The 21,373-nt window shown below is 49.4% G+C and overlaps 1 protein-coding gene across 1 annotated transcript in view; it reads left to right on the top strand.

Moving 5' to 3' along the window:
* The window catches only part of LOC125746209 (LIM homeobox transcription factor 1-beta-like), a 56,227-nt gene extending 35,251 nt beyond the window's left edge, over positions 1-20,976 (top strand). Inside the window, 8 exon segments of the mRNA XM_049019948.1 lie at positions 13,851-13,989; positions 13,991-14,084; positions 16,544-16,605; positions 16,608-16,724; positions 17,293-17,370; positions 17,664-17,730; positions 18,141-18,302; positions 19,801-20,976. Coding sequence (XP_048875905.1) covers positions 13,851-13,989; positions 13,991-14,084; positions 16,544-16,605; positions 16,608-16,724; positions 17,293-17,370; positions 17,664-17,730; positions 18,141-18,302; positions 19,801-19,955 — 874 coding nt within the window. The 3' untranslated portion in view covers positions 19,956-20,976.
* The last annotated feature ends 397 nt before the right edge of the window (positions 20,977-21,373 follow it).

The following is a 21,373-nucleotide window of genomic DNA, read 5'->3' on the forward strand; positions in this document are numbered from 1 at the left end:
GTTAGAGTTTTCTCCATATAAATGAATGGAGAGTCCCCACAAAGATATCATTACAAACCTGTGTGTATGTGTGTGTGTGTGTATGTGTGTGCGTTCATATGTTTGCCAACAAGGACATGCTGGCGTGATTCAGACTGTCGCTATGGGAACATCTGCTCCATTGTGACACAGTAGGCCCCTGGGTCACCGGCAACGATGTCACAACCCACATGCTCCATGTCTTCCAGCTGGCCCCCTGCCAGCGTTTTTCGGTCACAGGGGTTGCTATTTGTGCAGTTTCAGGTTTTTAAAGATGGCTGCCATCGCCGAGATTCGTCCTGCTTCCCACCCTCACTCCACACCTTGTTTGTGTCGCTTTTGATGAAATTGCTGGGGAAACATTCGTTTAGAATTCTTCCTGTGGCTCCGATGCACAATGCAATCGTCGATCATTTGATGGAGTCCGTCGCCATGGTTACGCAGAGCATTACACAAGTATTTTTCCCTTTTACGTTCCCCCCCACTAGTGTGGCACAGGACAGAATTAATCTTTCTGTCCATGTATTTGACAAGGGGGGAGAAATGGCCTCAGAAGGGAATGCGTCTGTTAACTCTCTGATACATCGATCTACGGCCACAGCGAGCTGGAAATTCTGACAAGTCATTCGGATGACCCACTCATGAGTGACCTGTTCTCAGTTTATAAAAGCACGGTCACAAGGAGGCTGTACCCTCAAGGGTCTGCCAGATGTACCCTAGCTGTAGGCAACTGTACCTTGGGGTACATTAATGTTGTTTGTACCTTGGGGAATAAACCTATACCAGAGCTGTATAGTTTTAGGGTGACACACAGATATGATCATTAATAAAATGGATCTTTGATTCTAATGTCACAAATCAAGACTGTTTGATGTTTTGTGGGGTGGGAGGGGTAAGCATTCTTATCTATACTGAGGGGTTAGACTCTTAGCTGGGTGGAGGAGATGGATGAGTTGGGGGGGGTGCTTTCCGAGAAACTCTCCCCCTGCAGAGTCTGGTAGGTTGCTCGGTTGCCATGGTGACATCCATACGTTCCACTCTGGCCCTGCATATTTAGATAGCAGGCATGTTCACGATACCTGCTAAATTCTACTCCCTTGAGGGTCCATTGTGTGTCAGATGCTTAGAGATGTTTTCATCAAACACTCTCCTCCTCGTGTTTCCTTACTACTGTTGTTTTTGCTGAGAATCGGTTGTCTCCAGAATCAGCATCAGTAAGACGACGTCCAGCGTTAAGGTCTCCGTCATTCAGTGCAGGCCTCAAAGACTTCCTCTCCCTCTCTTGGCTAATCATCGGTCCGGATGCTTCCAGAACATACCGAGAATTTGGAGACGCGGTAGCCAGAATGACTAGCATTAAGGCTCCGTCATCAGGCCTCATTAGTTCTGATCGCGGAAAGCGAACATTACAAGTATAACATGACATTTTAAAAGAGGCATGTCGAAAAAAGCTGAACGGAAACTTCTAGCAATCTCCGCTGATAATGAGCGGACGGATCTGCGGGCGAGTTTCTGGAGAATCCCGGTCTCTGTGTGACGCCCAGGCTTTAGGGTCCTTATAAGTGTCTCTCCCCCCCCCTCCACATCAGAAGTCCAGTTCAGTTGAGCTCATGCTTTGGCCAGGATCTCCTGTGAGCAGTGAGGAGAGCAGTCCTGATGCTACACCCCCCCCCCCCAAACAGATCATTCATCACAGCCAACTTTTAATATCGCGGAAGCTGCCAGCGCTGCCATGGCAACACGCCATTCCCACAAAGCGGTCTCCGACTGGACTCTCTCTCTTTTTTTTTCCGGAGTTAAGTTTGGCTTCAGTACGCTGTTTTCCCGTCCTTTCCTGCCACGGTCGTTCGGATGCGCTGTGTGCTGTTTGTGGCGGCCTGCCTGCGGGGGTGACATTTGCCTTAGCCTGTCATGTACCGAGTTTCGGGGAGTGGCGCTGCTCGCTCCCTGTTTTGAACACACCGGTTCGTCAGATCAGATTCTCGCTGCAGATTCCGCAACCTGCGACGCAGCCAGCCGTGCAGCTGCTGCCAGCACCTCCCACCGCTTCACCTGTCACTCTTAGCCAGCGCAGCTGGACGCTCTCCAAAGATGGGGCTCCCACCCTGACATGAACCTGCAACCTTCTCACCTTAATTGCCCCAGCACGATGCTTTCAGATGCTGCCTTCCCTCATTCAGCCCGCACATTTTTTTTATGCTGTTTGCAGAAGGAAGTTTCTAGAAAACTCTGAAAGCTAAAAGCTGGCATGGACCCTTGCAGGGGAAGAAGGCGCTGGAGCAGCAGCCCTGGTACCCGCACCCCCCCCCCCCCCATCCCCTGTCCAGGAGAGCCTCAGAGAGGCCTGCCAAACCCCCCTCCCCGAGCAACTGTCCTTTTTTCACAGCTGGACTCCAACTCAGTCGGCACGCTGAAACCCCTGCTTAGCAAACTGGACATTTTTTTTTTTGATGGGGGGCAGGGAGAGGTGGTGGGTGGAGGCAGCTTCGCCCTGACATTACCTCAGCACCCATCCCTCTGACCGCCCCCCCAGGACCGTGGCTGGTGATGCTACAGGCATCTTATTTCTTGTATTATTTTTAGTACTCTTTTGAGCGAAGCAGTACAGCCAATTCTACTTTCGGACCTCTTTACTGGGTGGGGGGGGGGGGGGGGGGGGGGGGTGCTGGTTCTGGTGCTTAAGGGTCGGGCTCAATGGGGCTGGAAAAGCAAACACTCTTGGATGGGGGGGGGGGCAGCGAAGGCAGCGCATTTCAGACGAAGGGTACCGGCGAGGGAGAGCAAACACAGGAGCCCCTCGGACATCAGCTAATCCTCCTTGGGCCTCACAACCTCTGTTTCCAGGCTCATTTTTGATTTTGGGGTGATGGAGGGTGGGGGCAGGGGGGGAGGGCAGCGTGCAGAGGCCTTTGTCGAGCCGAGGGCTTCCCCCTGCCACTTGAGCGGTAATCCTGGGATTATTCGCACTAATTAAAACTTAGGCAAACACACTACTTCATAACAACATCTTTAAGACCCGGAGAATGGGTCAGGAGTGGGTGGGGGTGACCCTGTGTGGTTTTTCTCCAGATTTCCCCCAGGGCCTCACCATATGATCCTGGTGACCTGGGGGGGGGGGGGAGTCTTCGCTGACTCGGGACATGGGAGGGCTCAGGCTCCCGCTGCCCCCAGGACCGTGGGTGGCAGACCTGGCGTGCGGAGCCGCGGAATTTTCCATTAGCGAACTGCTGGGCCCTGAGTGGCCGGCTGGAGCTTTTGATGAAGAAAGGCTATTGAGGAGAGGCCATCGCAAGGTGCCCCCCTCCCCGACCCCCCCCACCCAAGTAAGGCCTGTCTCAGCATACTTGAGGACGCTGCCTCTAAATGCCTTATATTACTGTTTGTTTTAGCGCTTAGTCCCCTGCACCAGGGCCTTCGAAGGGCCCTGATGTGATTTCGGATTTAGACGGTAAAAGCGCTCCTCCTTAACCCCTTCGGCGCTGCTCCGTTTTCGCTCCCACTGTTTTCGCTCCCACTGTTTTCGCTCCCAGTTCACCTTTTACCTCTTTCCCAACCTTCGTTCTGTCTCTTTCTCACTTTGTTGTCCTCATTCGGTCGCGTTTTGTTACGATGTGCTCACACGGCCCAACACGGACCGACACATTGAGGATCTCCGAAAGGTCCTACTCCTTCTCGTGCTAGTAAACGTGACCCCCAGTAGGAGGGAAAGCCTGCACACCTGGCAGAAGCCAGCAGAACAGGTGTGAAGTTAGCCGGACCCCCTCAGCGCCAATCCATGGCATGGATATCCTCTTAGGCTGTAGTGTTAGAGCAGTAACATAACTAATTACTTTCACAACGATGTTTGTGCCTCGAATCCCTGTTAATGTGATTAATGTTTTTTTTGTATTTTTATTAACAGAAAGCAGGATGAGGCTGTATTTTACTAACTTATCTAAGGGGCTTTATTTCCTGTACAGCATCCCATACCAAATGGGCATGAAGCAAAGCACAGCGTGTAAATGTGTTACGCCCCTGCTGGCTGTTCGACAGTCGTGGCGCACAACCAAACTCGTGTACCTTGCACATCGATCTGCCTCAGGCAACCCAATCAGCATTAAGCAATATAACCACAGCTGGCATTACTCTGACCCCTCATTGGTCCCTCATTACCACGCTGAATTGCCATTGGCTCAATTTGAGGCACAATTGCTCTGTCAATGTAATCATGCTTATCTAATGCAATGGCTCTGTTTTGTGACATGTTTAATGTATTTTATGCCGATAAAGAATCAAAATTAAAATTTTGTATAAACAAATATATTTTTAAATGGGTGTCAGTGTGATGCAGTTGTGGCCAGTGATGGACCGGCGTAAGGTGCAGGGTGTGTCCCTGTGCCGTGTGCAAGATAAGAATAAAGCATCTCGACTGATTAAAGTGTGCTTGTAAAAATGGAGTAAGGGCCCCCCCCAAAGGGGGCTGTGAGCCGTAGCTTTCACTTGCAGATGGTTTTAGTGAGTGTCCCCACAGTGTGATAAATACCTGCTATTTTGACAATCCCCACAAAATGTGTGACTGCAAGCAAAAAGCTAAAAATGGCAAAAGTCTATTTTGTTTGGTTACTTATGGTTACGGTTAGGGCTGGGTGGGGGGGGTTAAGGTCGTCATAGTTGGGATTAGGGTTACGCCCATAGACATGAATAAAGAGTCCCAACAAAGGTATAGATGCATAATCTGTGTGTGAATCTGTGTGTGTGTGTGCGTGTGTGTGTGTGTGTGCATTTGCGTTGGGGGGGTGATGGCGTTGCTGTGTAAACGGTGCCTGAATTGACCATCAGCGCTCAGGAAGTACAGCTGTCCAAACAGCACTTGTGTACCTGATAGTCCATGCCCCCCCCCCCCCCCCGTACACCCCGTACACCCCCTCCCTGCATCTCCCCCTGCTGGGCTGTGTACTCAACCCTGCCTGCCCGGCTCAGCTCAATACCACTCTTGCATTTCAACACGTTCTCTGTGCCAGGCACTGTGCCCAGGGTTGCTGAGGGGGTGGTGGGGGGCGGGGGGGGGGGGGGGGGTCAGCGTTTTCTGTTGACGTTTGCGTGTAGAATAGGAGTAGGAGCTTTCTACACTGGCCGAGCTGAATTATGGACCCGCAGCCGGTCTGACAGGCAGCGGCAATGGAACTAGAGTGGGGGGGGGGGGTCGCCCATTTGAATCCCAAGACGGCCAACTTTGTCGATTCCTCGGCTGTCGACACTCCTGCACATATCCTGCTTTATAAACACGAAGCATGCAATGTGTAAGTTATACAAAATTATGTAAACGATTCAACCAGTGGTGTTATGCCGTGTAATTGGACACAGTGAGTCACTGAAGAACACAATACACGCAATTACCCAGTGAAGGCCTTGTATCTACACGTAAAACTAATTCTGTCATGTATTTAAACCATCTGTTTGTATTTTAGTCATATACATTCCGGTTGTAAAATGCGGAAGGACGGTGTTTATGTGAACGTGCGTTTTATGCTTAGTACAGTTTTCTGAAAAAAAGGCGAATTAAAAAGCACAAAAACACAAGATTTGGAGTCCAGAATGCTGTTTCCATACCTCCAGAGCAATGTTTGGATGCAGAAGTAGAAACATTTTGAGGTTGAAGTCGAGATGTTTCAAGCACAAAGTGAAAATCATTCTGATCAAGGTGGGTTTTTGACGCAAACCGACCTGCCTGACTCCTCTCGCAGTGCATGAGGAAGGAAAGTTCATCTGAGAGGAGGATTTTCTAACAAATACCTAAACAGTCACTACACGAGCTCACAGGAGTACTTGCATCTGACTCCAGCCTGCCGAATTGTTTTTCATTGAGATATGGGAGCAAAGCTCACATCTGACCAGTTAACATTACCAGCTGGTAAGCTTACTGGCTTTAGCCACTGGCCGAACAGTCACACTGTGACATGTCATACGACAACGTTTTCTGAGTGTTCCCTGAAATTAAGTCACAACCCAACCACCCAGACGGCACTGAACGCTAGACAGATCGCAGCAACATGAAACAGTCCCTGAACTGAGACCAGCTGAAGGCCAAAATGGGCAGGAGAGCCAAACAACACGAACTCATCCGGACGTTTTCTGAACAAGACATTTTCTGCGTTTTTTTTCACCTGTGTGTCTGAGCTGCACGGCTTGACAAATTCCTGTGCCTTTCGGTTTTCCCGTGTGAAACCCCCCAGCAGTACTTTGGCAGGTGGCGGCTCTATTGCTCCGCCGCTCTGTTGCTCTATCGCTGATCTGTGCTCCACGCTCCATCAGAGCCCCAAGTATTGAGGCGACAGCAGCCATTAGTGCTAATTTAGCCCATTACGGCCTGATGTTTTCTGGCGTCACAGACGGCCACGCTGTGTCTCTCCAGACTCAACCACCTGCACAGATACCCCCCCCACACACCCACCCCTCACTGAACCATCTCCTGTCTCCATGCCTTCACCCCCACAAGGGGCTCAATTCTCACTTTCCCCTGGACGCCACTGCTAGCCAGCATTGGCGCTGATGCATGCGTCCATTACATAAACACAGCCGCTCTTGCTCTTTGGTACTGAGCACTCATGGGAGGTGGCCAGGAGGGGGGGGGCGGGAGCAGTCTACTGCTTGTTCATACATCACACAGGCCAGTACCTGTTATACAGTCTGCAGCTGAAAGCCCCGTGATTGAACTACTGGAAAGTGGCAGCCAGAATGTTGCAGGTTCAAATCCAAAGATGATGAACTATTGTTTTACTCTTGTGTAACTTATTAACCTTTAGTAAAATGCTGTCCAGATGATTGTCACGTCGACAATGTGTCTAACCTTATGTGTCAGGCTGTAAATTTAATTCCATTCAATTCTTTATTGTTGTCATTACACACGTCAGCACACTGTGATTGAGTTAGTGACTCCCCAAGCAGTGCAAAGACACAAGACAAGACATGTACTATGTAAACGATATGTACAAAATAGCCAATGAACCCTATTACTGTCAGCTAGTTTTACGCTTAAAGCATTTGCTTAATTCCTTTGACAGAAAGTTCCTCATACAGACGGGTTGTAAGTCACATCTAAAGTGAATTTAACTCTAACTGTATTCAAGTTTAAATGAACCAATCAGCTCATTGCAGGATTGTATTCCCATTCAAATTTAGGTTTCTTTGTATATCATGATGAGGGTGTGGTGTCGCTAGGCAACAGGGGAAATTTTGGTCAGGTGAACTGATGTCACTCGTGTGTGCTCCCAGTACCCCTGACAACCTGTTCAAGGAGCACGCAGCATGCACCCCTGTGCTTCCCAGGATCTGAGTGGGATGCGGGAATGGGGAAACTGGGACACGCTGGCCAGGGAGGAGGAGGCTTCAGACACGACCCACAGACTGGGAGGGCCGCTCCCTCGAACCCGGATCCGGGCCATAAAGGTTCTCCCCTCTGCCTGCTGGAGGCTTAATTAAAAACAAAGAGGCTCGATATGAAGGGCATTACTATGTTAATGAGGCCAGGACTGGGCGGAGACCTCCCCTGCGATGAAGCGCGTGATTGGAGCAGGCTCGAGGGGATAGAAGGAGACGGCACTTTTTATTCGCATTAATTAGCCTGCGCAATTATCTATACGGCAAACAGAGAAGCTCATTCTACTGTAACCGTAATAACCCCCCCCCCCCCCCCACCAAACCCGTGTTATTAAGGATCGGCATCTTTCAAGTCTCCCTTTATTACAGTCTCATCGTTATGGAAATAGCCCACCCCTCCCCCCTCCACTTCAGAGTGTTTTTTTTTGTGTAATACGCTGCCATGGGACTTCAGAGTATGTTTGGAGATGCTGGCCGCCGTGGAGCCGCGTCCGTCACCCCCGAAACGTCAGTGACTGCGGACGTCTGTTCCTGCGTGTCAAAGAAAACGTTTAAATCTGAAAATATTATTTCCAGTCTTCCAGAAAGCAGCCGAAGGGCAGCGAGCGTGCGGCGGCCGTCCAGCTGACGGCATGCTTTTGTTTTTGGAGGATCCAGTGATAGAAAAACAGTTTTTGTTCGGTTACACATGGGCACCAGGCGTGCGGATCTGAGCTGCGTTCCAGGCCACACCTTCCTGTCCATAGACACCCCAGGGAAGAAACCCTTGGTGTTTCACGACATGAACAGTATCTGGGGGGCACATGTTCAGCCCATCCAGTGGTGCGGAGGGGGGGGGTGGGGGGGGGGTATCGTGTTGCAAACCCCCCTTTCGTGTAGAGTCGGCTGCAACAGAAGATGGATGGACATTAACAAAAAAAAAAGTAAAAAAAAAAAAAAAACTAGAAAAGCATAATAATGACAGCAGGCTAAATGGGGGGGGGGGGGGGGGGGGGGTCGCGCAGAAACATCTGGTTGTCAAACGTTTTGCTGGAATCAGCAGGACCCATTAGAAGGACCTCCTGGCCCAACGTGCTGACAACTTCTTGGTAAACTACAACTGCCGCTAAGTACCCGTCCGAGTCCGGAGGTTCCGCCTCCTACCGTGGGCAGCAGACACACTCATGGCCAGCTGGGGCTTTCCAGAAGGGAGGGGGGCTTGTTCTGCACTCACGTTCTCCGTGTACTCCCACCTTCCACTATCACGCAGCACCTGAGCTTAATTTCCTCTTCTGCAATTATTATTAATATCCATCCATCTTACATAATTACGTACCCATGGTGTCACAGAACGCCTGGAGCCCACCCCAGGAAGCACAGAGAGCGAGGCAGGGGGCACTACGGACAGGATACAGGGCACACGCTCACCATTTATATCTGTTTTATCTCCCCCCCCCCTCCTACCCAGTCTTCCCAACTCTTTGTCTCTTATGCTGTCAAACAAGCGGAAGACTTGTGTCAGGAGGCCAGATCCAGCAGCAAAGGAGGGGCAGAGAATGGGTGTAGGGGTGCCACAAGGGGTGGTTGGGCGACTGGGGGGGGGGGGTCCCATTTGCTTTTCCACTGCCCCTCCTTTCCCCTGCAACCTCGCTGCAATACACCGACCAGCACAGCTGACCTGTGGCCTAGGTCTGGATGCCTTTAATAAAAATGGCTCCCAGCTGTCCGAGAAACTGCCATCTCCTTCTGTTCGACCGGGGTGGTGGTGTCTGGTACCACCTGCCCACGATGCCCCAAGGACCAGGGTTCCGGTGCAGGTAACCATGCCACAAAGGGTCCTGAGCACAGAACCCACCTTATTCTACCTTGCTGTCAGAAACCACCAACATAGATACGTTCCCAGGTTCGATGTTCTAGCGGCCAGTGGAGCCCAGTTCCGGGCCCTTAAAGCCCATGAACTGTGCATCCCGGTGGGGGCTGTGTTTCGTGCGGCTTTGCTGAATTGGTGTGGCGGGGGCCTCCACAGAGAGATTCCTTTAAACAGCTCAACGTGGAGAAGGCATTGAAGTCGGATTAGAACCCCCCCCCCCCTGCCCCCTCGCAATCCAGTGCTCCCACCCACCCTGCCCCCGACACACACACACACACAGGTTTGTAATTATATCTTTGTGGGGACTCTCAGTTCATTTTGATGGGGAAAAAACTCTAATCCCAACATGACGACCTTAACCCCCACCCTGCCCTAACCTTAACCATAAGTAACCAAACTAAATACAAGACTTTTGGCATTTTTTGTTTTTTGATTGCATTCACATATCTTTGTGGGGACCTGAAAAATGGTCCCCACAACGTCAAAATAACAGATTTTTATTGCATTGTGGGGAACATTTTGTTGTATGTAATATAAATGTAATCCACAAATACACACACACACACACACACACACACCAGCAGACCTGTTTGATATGGGCTAGCTGGTGGGAGTCTTCACGACTGTGCCTTTCAAAGGGAGGGGTGTGGATAGATCGCAGTCCAGTGCTCCCCCCTAATTCCCCTTGTTCGGCTGAGAGCATTTGGCTCTTGGTGCCAGGCAGCCAGAGAAGGCGGTTGGGGGGGGGGGGGGGTTGTGGTTGCTATAGCAGGAGCATCACGCGTGGCTGTTCCATCCACCCCCACCCCCCCCCCAAAATCCAAGGACGGGGTGACGGGGGGCCCGGCGACGGGTGAAAAGTCTGGATTAGGCGCGGGGATAATGGCAGACAGGAAGGTCCGTGAGGCGACAGAATGGGAATTACAGGGAGCGTAATATGCCGAGTGACGGAGGGGGAACGGGAAAACAATGGCTTACAAGATTAGCTCCGGCAGGAGAGAAAGGGAGAAGGGGGAAGAAAGAGAGGAATTCTCCAGGGCACATGAAAGGGAATGTTTTTATCTGCATGAGGGGGTTTCAGTTTTTTGCATCGTACGGGTGAATTGGAGGGGGAATCTAAAGCTTTTTTCGAAAGATTAATTTCCTCTTTCCTCCCTTCTCTTTAATCTGTGGTCTTTCAGACTGGCATGCCTGACATTAGATAAACATTTGATTTGGGTTTGGGGGGCCAGTCGTGACAGATATATCACCCTGACCCTCTGCCGGCCTCCCGGTACCCATAATGCACTGGTGTGGCACCCCAATGCCCTGCATCAAGCTATCTGTTAGTACTTATATACCCCAGTGTTTTCCAAGCCGGTCCTCGGGGATCCACAGACGGTCCGCCTTTTTGCTCCCTGCCAGACAGTCCACATTTTTGCTCCCTCTACCAAGAGCTGGATTGGACAACACTGATATACCGTATATAGACACGGTTACTGTTTATCTATGGCGCCACTGACGGAAGGCCTGTGGGTCTGGCTCTAAAGATGTGCCAGTGCGCCCATAATCCTATAATAACACCTCTAATATCGGGATCTGAACGGCGGCAGGCGCAATCTGATATTTCCCTGCTGGGGGAAGGAACGTCTCATATGACCAACCCGGAAGCCCTGAACCGTGCATGCATGTGGGTCGCTGAGTTAGCTAACAAGCAGCCTCCCCGTGCTCAAGAGGACATCTCAAGAGCCTTGGGACCCTGTATTATTGATCATATATAATAGGTTTCCCCTTCCGATTGCTGTAATCGTTATAATCTGTCATAGGTTTAAAACTTTCATTCACCGACGCTCCCTTTTTGTTTGTGCTTATATCCCGCTGTTCCTTCTCCAAAGTGTTTCTGTGTTTACGTGTCGCTGTAAACCCACAGATTCCCCAAAGCTAGTGCCTGACCGTATCCTTCGTCACTGAGAAGCCCTGTGGACATACAAAAGTCACACAGATCGGACACACATGCACAAAAAAGGACATAGATTCTGGTTACGAGAGATATTCTAATTTTGGGGCATAATGACATAGTAATATCTACTTGATTACTGGTGCCATCCAGTGACCCTAATTCTACGTTCTCCAAATCTGATAAGGTTGGTTTTTCTGTTGCCCTTAAGCATTGTAAGATACAGATAAATAATAATAAAAAAGAACAGAAGATTAGATTTTGTCCCCAAACACAATACGGTTGACAAACGGCACCTGGAAGGAGCATCTCATTCCGCTCACGTGGCTGAACGGGACAAAAGCAAGGCCTGTCTTGGTGGTTTGGTGGCCCCTGCCCATTGCATGGGACAAACGCAGACACCCACCAACACTCACACCCGCTCCTTTATCAATTCTCCATCGGCAGCAGTGATGATATTACCATGACAAAAGTTAGGCACGTGCTCTCCATCTGCCCCATATTTGCACGATCCATCTTCGTCCCCTGGGTCCGACGCAGGCGGAAACTGGCCCGTTTTGCCCGGCTAGCTGAAATAAACGAGATGCTAACTACAGATAGATAGGTGCCGGGCAGCTGTGCTGCAAACCACTTCAGGCCAAAAACTCATCAATCCCGCTCTCTTCCTACAGGGGGCGTATTTGGTAGTGAGGAGTGATTTACGATGAGGCTGGTATATGGTTTGCAAGCACGTGCCTTGCTTTCGGGCGACCACAAAGCAAGGGGATATGCTCCCCGGACCATAAACCGTGTTTGTGCCCACCTGCGCCCCCTGGAGTGTGAAATTGAAAGTGATTTAGTAAATGGTGACACAGCAGTAGTACTGGGGGGGGGGGGGGGGAGTCAGAGGGCCAGCTAGCAAGGGAAAATAGCAAGCAGGTCATCAGGCAAGGGGCAGTCATGGCAAACGGTACGGCTGGCATCCCAAGTTTGGGTGGGAGGTTTCTTGTTGGAATGTGTCCCTGCCCACCCCCTGTCTGACCCATGGGGGCTCGGTTTACCTGTGCATGCTATTATCCTCAGGTAGGCATATCGTTTCACTGTTGTGATATAGCCAGCAGTACAATAATCTGGTTGGAAAATTCTTACAGCTCCTGGAACTGTGAAGAAAAAGTTTATTTACTTTCTGATACACTAATTCCACAAAAGAATGTAATCTGGTACCACATGAATCTGTGCCACATTCCTATTAAAAAAAAAAAACTCCTGTAAATTAATTCTCTGCTTTGTTTTTTTGTTGGTATGGGAGAGTAAATGTGATGAGCATGACATGCATTCGCGTTTGCAGCGTCTTAGAACATTTCAGCGAAACCGCAGAAGAACATCGGACGGCCGCGCCAAGTAGAGAGGGTGTCGGAATGAGGGAGGAAGAGGGAGGGGGGCCGAGGCGGAGGTGTGCAGTGTTGTTATCGCTGCTATTGAGGCAATGCAAATTGAGCGTCTCAAATTGCCGAGAGCCACCCCTGCAGAAGCTGGGAGGGTCCCGTTGCGTCGCTGCCAGAAGCTCGCGCCTTGGCGTCGCTGGGGCGTTGTCGGCTAATGTGGGGCCGTTTCACAGATGAGCTGCTGTCAAAGAGGCGGCTAAGGATCGCGCCCGCAGGCCCCCCCCGAAACTCCCGGTGACGGACAGTCTGACAGGGTTCCAGCACAGATGACAGGAACCCCGCAATCCCTCAACATAACACCGAAGTCTCGCTGCAGCTTTTCTTTTGATTACGTGCCGGGGCCAAGGACTAAACGATGTTTGAGGGAAAAAAAAAAGAGGTTGATGTAATACATGCCTGTACAAACCACTGAGCTTCATTAAAAATTAAACGCGCCCATTTCACAAAGCCCCGGATACATAAATGACAAAGCGCACAAAAGTAATTAAAGCAAATATTTCAATTCGCATGCACTGAAAAAGCATATTGGACACGGAAACTGGTGAAATACACGTTAGATGCGAAGTGTGAATTTCATTTTGTTTAATTACGGAATTCAAAATACCCGTGCGGTTGAAATACAATGTTGCGTAAAAGATATTAAAAGTCGTATTTCTGAAGTAACTGAAATACTGCTTGTACCTGCATTAGCAAAGAGCTACGTTAAAATCCTGAGGGACTGGTTATCTTTGACACAGAGCTCGGTTTGTCAGCGGTAAGCGTAGCTCCAGGCAGGACGCGAACGAATCTGTATATGATGGAGCAGCGACTTTATTTGGAGTTTTGCAAAACAGGGGGAAAGAAACAACAGCTGCCTGCCACTTCTATCCTAAGTGAACTGCAGTGGAATGGTTCAAATTCTTGTGCAATCATAGGGTTTTAAGCCCATGACCTTCGTGTTTCTTCTCGCAATGCTCTACTTGTTGAGCTACAGGAGCTAATACAGCTTTGGGCATATGTACTTGGAGAAAATTTGGGGGTCAGCTCTGGGGAGTGGGGACAGTATGGACGGAGAGATACGGTGGTCTGGGGCATGAGAGACATCGTTTCATTGGCTGGATTCCTGTCACATGGTGCAGGGGGTTATATTGGTAAATGGTGCTGATGATTATTGGGGTTATTAGGGTTGCTCACCTGATTTGGCCTGATTTGGCCCTGTATAACACCAGGCTTCTCCTCCCTCTCTCTCTCTCTCTCTCTCTCTCTCTCGCTCTCTCTCTCTGGACAGGCTGTTCGCAGCCAAGTGCAGCGGCTGCCTGGAGAGGATCGCGCCCACCGAGATGGTGATGCGCGCCCTGGAGTGCGTCTACCACCTGGGCTGCTTCTGTTGCTGCGTCTGCGAGCGGCAGCTGTGCAAAGGCGATGAGTTTTGTGCTCAAGGACGGCCAGCTGCTGTGCAAGAGCGACTACGAGAAGGAGAAGGAGCTGCTCAGCTCCGTCAGCCCCGAAAACTCCGACTCGGGTGAGTACTCTGCCCCCCCCTCCCCCGGCATGGCCCACGTCAGCACCCCCCAGCCCCCCATTCACCTGTGAGTGGATATTAAATGCCGCCAGGGAGTCGTCTACGTTTAAGAAGTGTGAGGCTTAATATGGGACTTTCTCACCAAATCATCTCAAGGCGGGTGGGGGGGGGGGGGGGGCTGGCTGACATTTCCTAATTCATTCGACTCTTTAGTGGGGAAAAATTAAATCAGTAGATCACAGTGAGTAAGTGGAGGCTCGTGATTTGGCCCTCGTTTTCGGGAGCCGTCCAATTCTGCTCCCTCCGGTCCCAGAATCCCGCCAGCACTATACGTCGCCTCCATCTGGTCCCGCATCCACCAGAGGCGAATTTGTCAAAACTGTCTATTTGCTAGTGTGTCATATTTAGGGAATATAGGTTTATTTCTGGCCTCTTTCAGGCACGGATGTTTTCTGGGTTTCTTTTTTCGTTTCTTGGAAGAGGGGGTGCATGGGGAGGACCTCGGAAATGACATCAGGTTTGGCTGTGATGTTGTAATGAAATATGCTCTTTGTGTATGGCGAGTTGGCTGAGGAGCAGTCGGATGTGGTCCCCAAAGATTAGCGCAGACAAGAGCGTATAGATTTAATGCTCAGAATTTTACCCGGCCCAGAAATCGCACATTAAAGACCCCAGGAAGGGTCTCCTACACAATAGCGACAAAGCCACCTAAACTTCCAGTGATGTTTGGATGAATCGGGGCGTAAGCGCTTCAATCTGGAACACAGCGGATGAGTGATTTACGAGAACAATGTACCAAATAAAGCAGTGTGTCAGCACTTGGTGTGTGAGTAACGCCCCTCGGCACGGTAACCGGGCGTGCGGTTAACAGCGCCCTGCTGGCTCCGGGCCGCCTCCTATCGCAGCTCGGCGGCTTGATTTTACGTTCCGCGGCCAACCTGAAGTTAGGAAATTCATCGTGTTTATTACAGTCAGCATGACAGATGCGGAAAAAGAAATACACAGATAAGGACCTAAGCACACCTGGAGGTAATGCAGGAAGTATTATCTTGTGAAAATGGACAGAGGCGGAGTGATGACTCCCGTGGACTGATGACCTGCCCCCCCCCCGCCCCCCCACAATCCCCCGACCTAAACCCTACAGAGCTGGTTTGGGATGAGATGGTTTGAAGAGTAAGAGCAGGTAGCCAATGGGCACCCAGAACTTGTGGAAGCTCCTTCAGGACTGTCGGAGAAGCGTTCCAGGTGGTCACATCGGGAAGCTGGAGGAATGAATGCCAAGAGTCTGCAATGATGTCATCGAAGCAAAAGAGGGCTCTTTTGAAGAGTCTAAAGATCGAGAATATTCTGAGATGTTGAACACTTGATATGTATTACTCCATTGCATCAAGGCCTTTTACTTTAAGGTGAACAACAGCTAAAATGGAGACAAATGCGTGAAAAGCAGGTGTGTCCAGACTTTTGACTGGCACTGTATGTATATAGAGAGTTACACGCTCGTCTGTCAGGGTTACAGAGAATGGAGACGTTTCCTCTGGCAAAAACACCCAGTAAACATCGCTCTGCTGTTTGGGGCTGTTCCAGAACACGACTGACTGGTATTTGCAGGGTTTCACCGCGTATCCAGACCAATCAGGTGGACTGTACTGCAAACAGCTTCCCAGATTCGTCGGATATCTTTGCCATTCCTTATCTGTGATTTGGAGCGATACAGTTTAGCGATATGATTTATTATCGCTGGTATATCTGGAGACAGACATACATATTTTAAAAGTCGCCGTTCGCGGTCTATCTAATGACCCGTGTTGCTGCTCCAGATAAATACTGATGACTGAGTATCAGAGCCAAGTCTGATAGCGATACAAAGGGCCTTTCAGGGTGGCTGCATCCTCTCAGGTAGCTAAGCACATTGACATTATTAGTTTTTTGATTGCAGTCACAGATTTTAATAAAATTTAGTTTCCCCTTGTGGTGACTGAAGAAATGGTCTCCACAACGTCAAAATAACAGGTTTTTATCGCATTGTGGGGACATTTCAAGTCAAGTCAAGTAGGTTTTATTGTCATTTCAACCATACACACAGTATATAGAGAAATGAGATAACGTTCCTCCAGGACCATGGTGCCACACAGAGCAGGACAAAGACAGAGCAACATCATAAGTGCAGACAGGGCAGCACCTTTTTGATCCCCAAAATATAATATATACATAACCCACAAACACAATTATGAGTGAAGGGCGGAGTTTGAGTACAGGGTCGGCCACTTATCCAGCAGGGCTGGAGCATTTTTTTTTTGGGAAGGGGGATTGGGGGGGGATTAAGGGCCTTGCTGAAGGGCGGGGCTGGTGCTGCAAACAGTCCAATCACAGGTACAGTGATTTAATCCACTGATCCACACGGTGCCCCCATATGGACACGGGACAGCAGGAATCTGACAGACTGTCCCTCCCCCATGCAGAGAAGAGTGACGACGAGGACCTGGACGTGAAGCCGGAGAAGGGACCGGGGGGGCCAGGGCAAGGGGGGGCGAGGACAGCAAGGACCCGCGGCGTCCCAAGCGGCCGCGTACTATCCTGACCACGCAGCAGAGACGTGCCTTCAAGGCGTCCTTCGAGGTGTCCTCCAAGCCGTGCCGTAAGGTGACTGTCGGGGGGGGACAAGGCCGCACGTGACGCCGGTTACCAAACACTGCTAAGCTGCTAAAGTATGTAACTCAAGGTCTGTATACTAGCTGGGACGTGAGCATTGTCGGGGCATTCGTAGCATCCAGCCGGACAACGGGCCTTTATTTGGGGGGGGGGGAATTATAAAAACAGAGGGGGGTAATAGTCTGCGAAAATACTGTGGCTGAAAAGAGATATTTGAAAAGGCTTCATGCGGAGGATCTCGCTATTTTGAATAAAGAAGGCACAGTGTTTTTTTTTTTTACGGGGGATTGGGGGGGGGGCTTTTAATCTGACCCTTGATGTTTGAATGAGTGGCTTTGTTGGTAGGTCCTTGCAGTGTTAGCTTGGAACCCCCCCCCCCCCCCCCCGACCACCTCTAAAAGTGCCAGTTCTGCACTCCCCCCCCCCCCCCCCCCCCCCCCCCCCCCCCCGCCACCCCGAAAGACATATCAACAGGACCATCGCACACAGGAATGCTAATTGGACCTTGGCTCTGGTTCCGCCCATAGGCTGAAGTTCTGCCTTGTCTCCTCTCTCCCAGGTGAGGGAGACCCTGGCAGCGGAGACGGGCCTGAGCGTGCGGGTGGTGCAGGTGTGGTTCCAGAACCAGAGGGCCAAGGTGAGGACCCAGCCGGCTCGGGAGTGTGTGACACGGACAGTCCGGATTAGCCGTGATCAGCACTAAAAGCTCCGTGTGCTACTTAGAGGCAAATCTACTAGTTAAGCTACTGGCTCTGTCCATCTCCTGCTCTGTTAAAAAAAACAAAGGTTTTGTGTGATGGATCACAGTCAAATCTGTGTCTATAGTTCACTGTAAGTTAAGCACGCAGCAGATCTCTGGCTCGCACTTCCAAGAAATCTGCGCTGCCGAGTCGCGGCGAGAGTGAATAACGCCGTTTCATTTCTTTTCAGATGAAGAAGTTGGCAAGGAGACAGCAGCAGCAGCAGGAACAGCAGAACACTCAGAGGCTCGGTCAAGGTACGTGTCAAGGAATTTCATTGGCTGGCCTCCTGTCACATGGTACAGCATGAGATAGGACGGCAGTCATGTGATCAGTCATGCCACCAGTCAGTGAAATGCTGTTGTAATGCAGCGTATTATGGGATATTATCATTAGATAAAACCTCAGAGTTTTTCCAAGTTACATTTAATCCATCATAATGCAGTTTGTATTTTGCATGCGTAATTAATTTTTAGTAATTAAGCTGAATGCGGTGCGGGGAGAGTTTTTGTGCCGAGTTTAGGGCGTTGGAGTTGTACCGCGGTGGTGGCTCAGTGCTCCGCACATTAGCACGCGGCTTGGATCACTGGGGGGGTGTAGAGAGCCAGGAGCCGCAGGAGTTGGGCCGGTTTGGGAGCCACTGACAGCCCCGTTTGCCGTTCCGCAGATGCAATCTCCAGTCGCATGGAGGGTATGATGGGGTCGTACACGCCACTGGCCCCCCCTCAGCAGCAGCTGGTGCCTATGGACCAGAACAGCTACAGCACCGATCCCTTCCAGCAGGGTCTCACCCCCCCACAAATGCCCGGAGACCACATGAACCCATATGGTGAGAAGAGTCATCCCACTCCCCAGCAGGCAGGGTGTTTGTGGAAACACACACACACATGCACATACACACACACACACACACATACACAGACATACGCACACACACACACACACACATGCACGCACATACAGACACGCACGTACATACACACATACATGTGCACGGACATACATACACACACATACACACACAGGCACGCACACATACTCTTCAACAGCAGACATAGGACTCACTATAGGAAATGAACCAGATCCTGCACATGTGATCTTCATCAACGTCTTCATCATGCTCGCCATCACAGCGCCAGTCCTGGCGATCCTTCACGCCTGCTACTGTCCGTTATGCCACAAGGGCGCCGGGTATATCTGCAGCGAGCCGAATTAAAGCCAGCGGAATTGTGGGAAGTCGGAGTAGGAGATTAAAAGCAGGACGATCCTCCAGCACTGGGTGGGGGGGGGGGCGGGGGGGGGGTTTCATTGCGGCTCAGATGCAACTTTTTCCTCAGGCATTTATTTCAGAAAGTCATGAACCCTGAATAAAGGGTCACTGAAACCAGACACGAGGCTAAGATACACTGAGCCTCTGATACCTGTGCCTGGTATCGAGTATCAGTGTATGCCATCGAAATATGCAATGTATATTGGTTATGCACATTTTATCATATATACTGTATCAGATGAGTGGAAACAGAGTAATAATATAATAACAATAGGCTTTATTTACGTAGATCTTTCGATATATGATATGCTTTACCTACACAGCACGCAGTTTTATTACTTGATGATTCCGTAACAGTTTTCGTTGCATCTCCAATGGTCCGCACCTTAAACCTTTAATATTAGCATTAATGTTTAGTATTAGCCGCTCGCATCTAGCTGCCACAGGTAGACAGCATGCGGATGGACCCCACTGTTCCTCTGCCACGTCTGTGAGGGTCTTTCCCCCCAGCCCTGTGTCGCTCAGTGCTGAAATGGCCACTCTCTGCGCCCCTTCTGCCATAATTTTATTAGCACCAGGATGAAAGCGGTAGCGCGGCGACCATATTAAAAATGTACGCATCATCAAACTGTCAGCGTCCTGATGTAAGGGTGTCATTTGGATCCAGCAAAACGTAATAAAGCCTCTTGCTCCTCTGAGGAAACTTAAACACTCCCAGTTAATGGCCCCTCTTGGTCCCAGGAGTGACCTTGGTGACGTTTTTTTTGTGGGACTTTTCAACAGGACCTGCATCAACTTTTCATGTCACGTTACGCTTCACATTATTGATTATCTGACCATGAAATGCAATTAGAATCTTCCGTGTTTCTAGGTGCTAATCCGGAGGTTGTAAAGAGGAACGAAACATTTATAGTGCTGTTACGGACTGGCAATGCAGCCTCTGGCCATAACTGAACTATTGTCTGGACGCCATTTTTGATGTCATGTCTTCTGTTTCGTATTTGGGGGAGTCCATAAATTGACTTACCTTTGTTTTTGTTTTGGAAAAAAAAAACAGGAAATGACATTTTCCACGACATCGACAGCGATACGTCTTTAACCAGCCTGAGCGACTGCTTCATGGCATCGTCTGAGGTCGGCTCCCTGCAGGCACGGGTGGGAAACCCCATCGACCGGCTCTACTCCATGCAGAGCTCCTACTTCGCCTCATGAAAGCGACTGCGGGCAGAATCGATGATGCAAGACTGTGGAGCCCAGTTTCGTTTCGAGACAAGATGAGAGGAGATCTAGGTCACACGGGGGAGGGTGACACGGAAGAACAAGCTCTTCTATGGACTAACCAAATGTTGGGAAAGCCCAATGAGCTTCACTGCCTTTAAGATACATTTAAGATACATCGAGGATGCGTGTCCATTTGTAGAGAAGCACGCGTGGGGCACGGGTCCCGACAGATACATTTTTATAGAAATCTCTGTAAGATATTTGTATATCATTCTCCAAATGAGATCTCCCTCCTTTTTTTTCAACTCCCTCACAGAGACGCATATTCCCATAACCGGCAACGCAGATTTCTGACTGGTCTTATGAATTCTGCTTCATTCACACACAGTGCATGACTCTGCCATTATTGTGTCACCCTTAAACTCAAAAAAAGAAAAAAATGGTTAAAGGCTCAACTGTTGTGGATTCTGGAAACACATTCCCTATTTTATATAACGTTTGCATAAACATTAGATGATTTCTAGTTTTAACCCTAATGATGTACGATATGAAAAAGACGAATGATACAAGGTAAAAAAAAAAAGAATAATCAAATAATTGTGGAGGTTATGTAGTGTCATTTCAGTGTATATAATTGGAAATGTTTCCAAAATGCTAGAGCATGTAGAAAAAAAAACGAAAAAACAATGTTGTATTTATTTAAATGAAACATTCATCAGACGGTACTTTAGAAAGTGAAAAGCTTTATTTAAAAAGGAGAAATTTTAAATCTCTGTGTAAAGTAGTACAGTAAACTCATAGATATAATTCCCTTGTATGTCATTTTATGGAATTATAAGATTGAACTAGTTTTTTTCTTTTTGTTTTGTTGTTTCGACCAAGCTGTACAGGAGAAACTCTGCTATTTATTTGTTACAAGTTCATTGACACCTTGTTGAGAGTGCATTTCAAATGCTGAAATTCGCTAATTTACCAAAGTTTGTTGGTACTACAAATAAACTCTGAAACACTCGTTTCTTTCCGCTCTTAATGACCTGGTTCACCACAAAGAAGCTTTGACAGTCTTGGTCATCATCCTTTAATTGGAAGTGATGGCTGAGTCATTGTCTGATGTAACCGTGCGGGTGTGTTACATTCGATATGCGTGTGTCCTTTTATCACGTCTGTGTGTGATGCCACAGCGCAACGGAGCCTCTTTCCTTGGCGTTTCCAGGCTATAGAATGTGTTTCAAACTATTTGGCTGGATGTTGGATTCTCCTCCGTTGGGCTTAGTCAAAAAAATCAGCAACAATGAAAGAAGAATTGACAGCACCGTGTCAAGCCCAGCAAAGCAATTCGGAGGCGTGGTGCGGGCAAAACATTTTTGGGGTGTGTCAGTTTTAGAAATTGTGTTATGTAGCACTGATCT

The sequence above is a fragment of the Brienomyrus brachyistius genome, chromosome 7 (assembly GCF_023856365.1).
Source record: "Brienomyrus brachyistius isolate T26 chromosome 7, BBRACH_0.4, whole genome shotgun sequence".
Taxonomy (NCBI): Eukaryota; Metazoa; Chordata; class Actinopteri; order Osteoglossiformes; family Mormyridae; genus Brienomyrus; species Brienomyrus brachyistius.